The 10,983-nt window shown below is 41.6% G+C and overlaps 1 gene segment (V, D, J or C); it reads left to right on the top strand.

Annotated features, from left to right (window-relative positions):
- Positions 1-9,495: 9,495 nt before the first annotated feature.
- LOC124518496 (immunoglobulin lambda variable 1-40-like) lies at positions 9,496-10,092 on the top strand. The segment is given in 3 exon segments: positions 9,496-9,541; positions 9,651-9,929; positions 10,013-10,092. Coding segments are annotated over 3 exon segments (405 nt in total).
- The last annotated feature ends 891 nt before the right edge of the window (positions 10,093-10,983 follow it).

Below are 10,983 nucleotides of genomic sequence, written 5' to 3'. Positions count from 1 at the left end.
GCCCACCCCCCTCCCACGTGGGAAAACCCAGACTGCTCCAGTACAGGCAAGCATGACACCACCCCCCCACCTATGTGTGACTCTCCTACACTGTGACCCCTCTAACGCCATGGAGAAACTGGATGATAAATGTCCTCCCTCAGTCCACACGGAGTTGAGATCATGTCTTCTCTCACCCTGTGACTAGAAGCATCACCCAGCCCAGAGTGATGTGGGGGCTGTTCATGGGGAGTGACAGCACTGTATTTTCATGAATAACTCTGTTCTCAAGATTGATGGGGAGGAGGCAGCAAGACTCAGTATCCCCATTTGCCCTCACAAAGCTGTGCTGTCATGTTTCCTACGCGGTCCTATGTTAATTTGCACCACACAATCTATGTCAGATTACTGCCTGCTGCCCAAGTACAGCTCGGAGAGGAGTCCCTGCCTTCACCTTCAGGAGATGACACCTCACTCCACGCGGGATTACAGAACTGCCACCTGCTCTTACTCTGAAGGCAGAAGTCACAGCAGTAGAAATGTCAGCACTATTAAGGCCCCTGGCCAGATGACCAAATACCAGGGATCCCATGGGGGGCAGGCCTCTTCTGATGGGAAGAAGGTCTGAGGGGTATTCTGAGAGGAGGTAAGAGGTGCATTTCCCCAAAATGGAGCACACAATGTGGGTGACAGATGACAGTGCCTGAGCTCACTGGGGCTTCTCCGAGCTGAGAATGGCCTGAGCTATGACTGGATCCCTCTTCCCACGGGTTTTCTGTGTCCATCCAGCATCCTCACACCCTCAGCCATTCATTCCACCACATTCTTCAGGTTCCTTAGAGAGCTCGTCTGTGGAGAGGCAGGGGTTTTGAGTGGGGAACCCACAATGAACTGGGAAGATGGGGGCCCTTTTCTCTGCCTCAGATTCTCCTCTCTCCCCCTGCTCTTCCTTGTTTCACCTTCTCTCCTCTCCAGGGCACCTTCAGACATTTGAGCTCCTCCCCATCAGGGTTATTTATTCCTCCCCACGTTATTACACTTGTCATTCTCAGAGGACAGGGAAAAAATCCCACCCTCACTGGGGATTCTGCAAAAGAATCTTCCCCTTTTATTCACCTGCCACAGGTAGAGCCCTTCCCTGGACCACATTTCTCTATGTGCCTCCTGATAATCTGCCCCTTATTTCTGTTTTCACCGTCTGCTTCTCCTAACTGCCTTTGTCCAAGACCAGAAACAGAGAAGGGACTCATATATGGAATAGATGTATGGAAATAAACAACTACACCATAGAAAAAAAATGCATTATCTTAAGGGAGCCAATGTTCTGTTTAAGGTTCATGTGTCTTCCCAAGCTTCCTCATTCAGTTCCTTCGTCACATGGGAAACTCAGAGGTGGGCCAGACACACGTATGGGAGAGGACTGATGGCCCTTGGCAACTTTCTCCCCTAAGGTTTCACTTAGGTGGTTCCAATACCCCTCAATATGAATTATCCTCTGGTCAACATCCCTGAACTTTTGTCTGTGCACATGTCACATCCTACTGATGCCTTTACCATGTGTTATTTTAGATGGTAACGAACATTTCAAGCACCTTCCTGCATTTGAAAATTGTACAGTTTTTTAATCTCTTGCTCTTACTAAGGAAGATAAATACCCAAGTTACTGTAAATTGTACAAATGTAATTGAAAATGTTTCAGTAATGGAGCATAGGAAGCAACAAAATAAAAATATATATATTGAGGAGTAATTTATAGTCAGAAACTTACAGGTTAATATCTGCACAATTCAGGTGTAAATTTGAAAGATGGCATAAATCAGTGGAGGGGGGTACATTTCTTTTGTGTCCAACTTCCAATAATCCAACAGACCGAGGTAGATGTCAAAGCTTCAGGGATTCTCTTTTGGTGTCATTGACCTTCTTTAAGAAGGAGGAATTGGGGTTCAGTGAAGAGTTCAGGGAAATGCTGGAGGGTGGAAGAGGGAGTGAGAACTGGTCAACTAGCAGAGAGGGGCTGTGTGAGCAGAGGGTCTGGTGTCCTCTCCCCGGGGCCAACCCTGAGGAAGCAGGGAGCTGGAGAGCCTTCTTCTCAGTCCTGGCAGAACCATTGAGTCAGGAACACAGAGATGGCTCCTCCCTGACCCTTCATACTACTCCCTTACCTGCACCCATCAGAGAATACTTGGTGCTTTTAAAATATGTGTTTCATGAATAATTACATACGTTCTGGAACATATAAATGAATTATTTCTCCAACTAAAAAAAAAAGCTTTATACGTTTCTGTTTCTCCCATAAAAAGTGGAGGCAGCACGGGTTCCTTAGTTCTTAAGCCCATCCTGTGCTCAGAGTCTACCCTGTGAGATCGCTCATTTCATGGTCATGGAGGCAGAGCTTCCCTCTCATACTCCTTCCTGCTTCATTACTTGTTCCTACTCCTCCAAAATACGGAAACAGGCTCTATCATCAACCCTAGCCTGCATCTATCTAGTATCTCCTACAGGAGTTCACGTACTGATTCCCTGCAATCATCAGGTGGTTTTCTCTATGCCAACAGTGAAGAAGCCAGAAGGATATTGAGAAAACAATTCCATTAAGACAGCATCGAAAAGAACAAAATTTATTTTTTTCAGTTTTTATTTACTTACTTTGAGAGTTGGGGAGGGGCAGGAAGAGAGGGAGAGAGAGAAAATCTCAAGCAGGCTCCGGACTTCCAGCGAAGAGCCTGATGTGGGGCTCAAACTCACAAACCGTGAGAGCACAACCTGAGCCAAACCAAGAGCCAGACTCTCAATGGACTGAGCCCTACCCGCCACGTAAAAAGAGAACAAAGCATTCGGGAGTGAACTTAACCAAGTAGGCAAAAAGTTTGTAAATTGAAAACTACAACAAAACATTGCTGAAAAAAATTAAGGAAGATTTAAAGAAGAGAACAGATGCCACTCCATGGATTGACTGGATGACTTAATATTGTGAAGGTACAATCAATAGCTCTCAAGTCCACGTACACATTCAGTGCCATCCGGCCATGTGCTCACTGCCCCCAGTTTAATCCCATAATGTTGGGATAAATGCCAGTTCTTTGGAACTAAATCTTAGACACCCAACCACAACATATTCCATGGAGCTTTTACCAAAAAATCTTGGTTAGTGCCCAATGCATGTAGTGTAATAGGTCATGAGAGTTTTCAGTGCAGGAGAGAGGAAGAACCTCTCAGAAAGGTGAGAGCTCCATTTATAGTAATGTTCTTTTTATGTCAGTCTTCATAGTGAGTAAAATAGCAAAACTAGACTACAACTATATTAACCATATCAAAGAGTGAAATGAACTATCGTGAGACTTTTAATCGTCTTGTAGCCCTGCAGCTTTCCTTCCGGTCTCCTGAGTCAGATTGTGCTGATGCTGCCACCCACACCATCTGGATTTCATTAAATAAAGACAGAATAGAAGTTGTATTTATTATAAATGAATGTGATATATATTTACCATAAAATCATTATATATAATGATTTTATATATAAATATATATTACATATGTGCCATCTGCTATACTATTGTAGGGTTTATTGATATATTGTAATTTAATACATAGCATATATAACATGAAATACTGCATTGTATTTATTAATATTCTGTTACATAATATATGTACACATGTTACATGTTGCAATTTATATATATTATATAAATTAAATAATATCTGTATATCATATATACATTATAAATGTTATATATTTCATATATACTTTTTATATGTATGATATCATATATATTTTGATAAGGTATGTATCACATATACATTTTACATAATACATATGTTATAAATTACAGATGCTAGAGACAGCTGGGCATGGGAATGTAGTGTAAACTCATTTTCTGATTCTATGAAAACAATAAAACCCAAATCAACAGGAACAGCATCCAATGAACACAGCTGATAGGTACATGTAGAATCCACGTTATATAGGGAAGCATTCACCCTGACCCCAGAGAGGATCCGGGCTGAGACTGGGCAACTGAAACCTCTTGTTGATGAGAACAGAGGGTGTGGGAGAGCAGATAGGAAGACACACTGAGTCCTATGTTAGAGGCCCTGATCAGAGAGAGAGCTTGTGAGCTTCCAGAAATACGGCACTGACACACTGCGGGAGAGGAATATGAAGTCATGGACCCACTGAAATGATACCTTACCCCCAGTGAGCAGTTTGCATCAGTCTGGTGCTTCAGAGATGAAATGCACAACCCAGAGATAGTTCTTCCCTGGGCCAGGGGCTCCCTTCTTTAGGGTTGGCTCAGGGCTCCCTTCAGAAGTCAGGGATCCAGGCTGATGACTGAGACTTCTCAGTTTCCTCACTATGAAATATACACTGAATGCATTAGTGTTCAAATTGTCATGATTTGGCTTATTTGTAAGAAATATGTCATTTATTTCTATACTTTATAATGACTTACAGAAACTGATATTGTGCCATTCAGATATTTCAATTATTACCAAATTCTTCCTTTTCCTCTTTTTTTTTTAAAAGTTTATTTATTTTGAGAGAGAGAGAGAGCGTACACATGGGAGGGGCAGAGAGAGAAGGAGAGAGAGAATCACAAGCAGGATTCACGATGTCCGCAGAGAGCCCAACACTGGGCTTGATCTCACAAACTGAGAGATCATGACCTGAGCCAAAATCAAGAGTTGGATGCTTAACTGACTGAGCCATCCAAGCACCCCACTTTCCTTTTTTTCTTAAGTATTACAAAGCACCAACATCCATTAGAAAACATTCATTTAAAGATATACAGATTGAGAAGGGAAAACTAAAACAGTACTATTCTTAGATGACATAAATATCTATGAAGAAAATTGAATAGAATTACCATCAAGAAAGAAAGAAAGAAAGAAAGAAGAAAGAAAATCTTAGAACTAATAAGAGATTACAGCAAAGTTGTGGGACAATGATAATGTAACATTCAAGTGCTTTCCTATAAACTATCATTGAATGAGTGGAATTTGAAATAAAAACACAATTTCACTTACATTAGCACTCCAAAAATGGAAATGCTTAGGTATAAATTGAGCAAAATACATACAAGATCTATGTAAGAAAAACCAGAAAATTCTGATGAGCCAAATCAAAGAACTACATACATTGAGAAATGTTCCATGTCTGTGGATAGGAAGACTCACTATTTTCAAGATGTGAGTGCTTCCCAATTTGATCTATACATCAATTGTCTCCCCCTCTCTCTGTTCCTCCCCCACTTGCAGTCTGTCTCTCTCTCTCTCATAAATAAATATTAAAAAAGAAGTAATATATTAAAACAATGAAATGGAATCAGTAGTCAACAAACTCCCAGTAACATCCAGAACCAAAAGGCTTCATAGGCAAATTCTATCACATGTTTAAAGAAGAGTTAATGCTTATTCTTCTCAAACTATTCCAAAATAGAAGAGGAAGGAAAACTTCCAAATTAATTCTATCAGGCCAGCATTACCTTGATATCAAAACCAGATAAAGATACCGCAGGAAAAGAGAACTACAGGCCAATATCTCTGATGGACATATGCCAATACCTCCACAAAATACTAGCAAATTTATCCAACAATACATTAAGAAAATCATTTAACATGATCCAATGGGATTTATTTATGGGATGCAAGGGCGATTTAAATTTGAAAATCCATCAATATGATACTTCACATCAATAAGAGAAAAGATAAAATACATTCGATGATTTCAATAGATGCAGAAAAAACGATTTGGTAAAGTACAATATCCATCCATGATAAAAATCCTCAACAATGTAGGTTTAGAGGGAACATGACACAACATAATAAAGGCCATATATAAAAAACCCACAGTAATCATAGTGGAGAAAAGTTGAGAGTTTTCCCCTAAGGTCAGGAACAAGACAAGGATGTCTACTCTCGCCACTTTTATTCAATCTAGTACTGGAAGTCTTAGCCACAGCAATCAGAAAGCAAAAAGAAATTAAAAGTATCCAAATTGGTAAGGAATTATATCATACTGCAAAGGACATGTTACTATATATATATATATATATATATATATATATATAATTCTAAAGATTCCAACAAAAAACTACCAGAACCAATAAATAAATTCAGTAAAGTCACAGGTTATAAAATCAATGTACAGAACTCTGTTGCATTTCTATACACTGATAATGAAGCCACAGAGAGAGAAATTAAGAAATCAATCTCATTGGCAATTGAGCCAAGAATAATAAGATACCCAAGAATAAACTTAACCGAAGGGGTGAAAGACTTTTACTATGAAAACTATGAAGGATTGATGAAAGAAATTGAAGATGACACAAGAAATGAACAAACATCCCTGTCATGGATTGGAAGAACAAATATTGTTAAAATGTTTATACTACCCAAATCAATCTACAGATTTAAGGCAATTCCTATCAAAATGACAACAGCATTTTTCACAGAACTAGAACAAACAGTCCTAAAATTTATATGGAACCACAAAAGTTCCCAAATAGTGAAACAGTCTTGAAAAAGAAAACCAAAACCATTCCAGATTTCCATTTATATTAGAAAACTGTAGTAATCGAAACCATCGAAATGGCACAAAAACAGACAAAAAAAAAAAAAAAAGGAAACAGAATAGAAAGCAGAAATAAGCCCAAGAGTATATGACCAATCAATGTTTGACAAAGGAGGCAAGAATACAGAATGGGAAAAAGACAGTCTTGTCAACAAATGGTGCTGGGAAAACTGGACAGCTACATGTAAAAGAACGAAACCAGACCACTTTCTTCCACCATACACAAAAATGAACTCAAAGTGGATTAAAGACCTAAATGTGAGACCTGAAAACATAAGAATTCTAGAGAGAACAGGCAGTTATCTCTCTGACATTGGCTGTAGCAACATTATTCTGGGGATATCTCCTCAGGCAAGGGAAATAAAAGAAGAAATACACTATTGGGACTACATCAAAATAAAAAGCTTCTGCAGAGTGAAGAAAAAAATCGACAGAACTAGAAGGAAACCTGTTGAATGGGATTAGTCAAGGTCACTAACTTTTGCAAAGGAAGCCTGCATGCAATGGCAGACTGATGCGAGGTTCCATGATTTTTCCCTCTGATCCCTCTCAGAATCTAAAAGGCCTTCCTAGTTCCAGACTCACCATGGAAGGGGATGAACTTGCCGCTGTATTACAACAAAAGTTCTCCCTCTTCACCTTCATTCATTTGTCCTCTTGAGCAGCTGGTGACCCTGTGAGGGCCCCCCATCATCTCTGTGGACATCTCCATTTCAGTGACTGCTGCTCAGAAAGTGATGGGGATGAGGAGAGTCTGATACTTACAAGAATATAGGCTGGAGAATGGCTCCTCCATCTACCCTGAAGCTCTGTTCAGGGTGTTTTGAGAGCCCTTAGGTACAAGGAGAAGGATGTTCACCATCCGTGATGGGGAGTAAAGACTCCGTTTGGATACATCTCGTCTTATTTCAGGAAAGTCACAAAATACATATGACATATATTTGCATCTAACAAAGGATTGAAATAACGAGGAAATTTGGGACATAGACTTCTTTATACATATTCCTTTCTACTGCAAATGGAAGGTGATTTAAGGAGAGAACTATTTGGTTTTTTTTTAATTTAAAAGATAAGACTTCTCAATAGTAAAAAACAATGTCAATTTAAAAACTGCAAATTATCTCAACAAAGGTGATATTCATGTGATATAAATAAGCTTGAGAAAAGCTGGTCAACATCATGTCAGTAAGAAACTGCACAATAACACAGCAATGACATACTGTTACATAGCCATTAGAATGGCCAAAATGAAAACCACAGATGACACCAACGTCTGGCCAGGATATGGAGCAATGGAACTCTATTTCATTAGTGAGGGGAATTCAGGATGGTACGGCTACTTTGGAAAAGATTTTGGCAATTTCTTTTAAAACTGAACATTCTCTGAATTCTTGCCATTTGCAATAAACGTGGATGGAACTGGAAGGTAGTATGCTAAGCAAAATTAGTCAGAGAAAGACCAATATAATATGACTTCACTCATATGTGGAATTTAAGATACAAAACAGTTGAACACAAGGTAAGGAAAGAAAACATAACATAAAAACAGGGAGGGGACAAAACATAAGAGGCTCTTAAATATAGAGAACAAACAGAGGGTTGCTGGAGGGATTGTGGGAGGGGGGATGGGCTAAATGGGCAACAGGCATTAAGAAGACATTTGTTGGGATGAGCACAGCCTGTTACATGTAGGGGTGAATCATTGGATTCTACTCCCAAAATCATGATTGTTGCTAAACAACTTGGATGTAAATTAAAAAAATTTTTTTTAATTTTTTTTAAAATTAAAATTAAAAAAAAATTTTTTTTTTTACCCAAAAAACCAAAAAACAAACAAACAAAACCCTGGAACATTGTCTTGCTTTAAAATCCAGGGATCATGCGTCTTTGCATTTACCTAGAGGAGTTAAAAACAATGTGTACAAAAAACCCCTGCACAAGTATGTTGACAGTGGCTTTATGCATAACTGCCCACACCTGGCAGCAGCCAACCAAAATGCCTTTCAGGAGGTGATAGGTAAGTAAATCCCAACGATACAATATTGATGAGAGCTACAAAGATATGAGGCACCAAGGCATAAAAAGACACGGAGGACATTTTGTTGCATGTTGCTAGATGAAAGCAGCCAACGTGTAATGGCTGCACGCTGTGTGACTCCAATCATGTAACATTCTCCAAGAAGACAAATCTATTTAGACAATAAAAGAATAGTGGTTGCAAGGGGTTGAGCATATGGAGGGATAGACAGCTGGAGCACAGAGGTTTTTGTGGCAGTGAAAGTGCTCTGTATGACTCTAAAATGGACATATATCAGTGTATAGCTCTTGACCTATTGAATGAACAACGTCAAGAGTGAGCTTTGCTGTTGTAAAGTATAGACCTTGGGTGACAATGACTAGTCAGTGTTGGTTCATGGTTTATAACAAGTGACCACACTCATGCTAGAGTTGCATGATGGGAAAGACAAGGTTGTAGAGGGGGGTGTATTTGGGAAATCTGTAATTTCCACTAAATTCTTCTGCGACAATAAATCATAAAGTCTATTGATGTTTTTAAGTATTCAGTGGGCAAGACCAAATATATGGGGATGTCTGGGTCTTGGGCAGCAGGGGGCGCTGTGACCTGTCTCTGAGCCTTGTGTGCTGTGATCCCAGCTGGGAGCCACCTGGCTCTGGTTCTCACTGTGGCTTAGCATGTGGGTGCTCTCAGGCCCTTGGGGAGCCCCAGGTCAGGCCCCACAGCTTTCGCTCCATCCCCTCCTGGGGTGAGGTTTCCAGACAAGGGTCAGGTTCAGGGTTCAGGCTGGGGCTGGCCAGCCAGGGGGAGGGGGCTGGTTTGCATGAAATGTCTCTCCCTCCCCTTGGGCTGCTGGAGGCAATAAGAGAGACTCTGGGAGCCCGGCTGAGGGACATTGAGGACACACTGCTGAGCAGGGGTCTCCACCATGGCCTGGGCTCCTCTCTTGCTGACACTGCTGGCTCACTGCACAGGTGGCTAGAGGCTGGGATCAGGGCTGGAGATGAAAGGACTGTGGAACCATGTATGGGCTCTGTCCACTGACCCCTCTCTCTCACCCCATGTCTCTCTTCTGACTTGCAGGGTCCTGGACCCAGTCGGTGGTGACTCAGCCATCTGACGTGTCCAAGCTTGTGAATAAGAGTGTTACCATCTCCTGCACGGGAAGCAGCAGCAATGTTGGGGCTGGAGGTGTGTCCTGGTACCAGCAGCTCCCAGGCAGTGTCCCCAACGTTGTCATCTATGGTAGCAGTACTCGGCCTGTGGGGGTCCCGTCCAGATTCACAGGCTCCAGGTCAGGGAATGTGGCCTCCCTGAGCATCTCTAGCCTCCAGGCTGAGGATGAGGCTGATTATTACTGCTCAGTGTGGGACCACAGTCTCAAAGCTCACACACTGCTCCAGGCCTGTGGGGAAGTGAGACCCAAACCTGGTGTCCCCTCAGCAATGGGACTTCCAGTGCAGCTCACACCCCTTGGCCGACACAGCTGCTTCTTTGTTCGTTTCTTCTAATAGTGGAGTCTTAGAGCAAGGCTAGGGAATTTTTTCTAGAAAAAGTGTCCTTGTTCTCCCAAATTGTGCCATTAAACCCAGTCCTACTCTGCAAAACATTGTCTGATTTTCTTCCATTGGGCAGGATTACTGTGCACCTGGGGGCTGGCTGTCCTGGGAATTGAGTCCCCATTGGGTCAGAAGCAGGCAGATTCCATGTGTTCCTGATCAGGATAGATGACTGTACAGAGATCAGTCCCTCCACACCCTCTGGTGAACACCAAGTATGTGCCAGGCATGACCCTTGGGCTTAGATACAGCGTGAGTGTGCTAGGGATCTATGTCCTCATGTTGCTGAAAATGTCCTGGGAGAGAAAGAGGAGAAACAAGCATGAATAGCAACACAAATAAGATGTTTCTGGAGAGTGAACAAGGGTGAGGCAGTGAGGTGGACCTGACCATTGGAGGGGTTGACAGGAAACCCCAGAATCTGACGTGTTGTGATGATGTCTCAGTGCTGTATAGATGATCAAGGAGCCAGAGGGGACCGTGAGGAGGGGACCAGGTAGAGGCTGTTCACTGTGTCCCCATCAGACCCCTCCACCTCAGGTCAGGGGTCCAACAAAACTGAATGGCAACATGCAGAAGAATGAAACTGGACCTCTTTCTTGCACCATACACAACAATAAATCCAAAATGTACAGAAGACTAGACAGGAAGACAGGAAATCATTAAAATCCTAGAGGAGAACACAGGTGTAAACTCTTTGACCTTGGCTGGGGAAACTTCTTATGAGACACATTGCTGAAGGCAAGAAAGCATATGCAAACATGAATTACTGGGACTTCATCAAGATAAAACGCTTCTGCACAGCAAAGGAAACAATGAACAAAATGAAAAGGCAGCCTACAGAATGGGAGAAGGGT

The sequence above is a fragment of the Lynx rufus genome, unplaced genomic scaffold (genome assembly GCF_022079265.1).
Source record: "Lynx rufus isolate CCGP_SWC_20201006 ecotype Redwood Valley unplaced genomic scaffold, mLynRuf1.p SCAF_24, whole genome shotgun sequence".
Lineage (NCBI taxonomy): Eukaryota > Metazoa > Chordata > Mammalia > Carnivora > Felidae > Lynx > Lynx rufus.
Note: the sequence above shows the minus strand (reverse complement) of the source record. Positions and strands in the feature narration are given on the sequence as shown.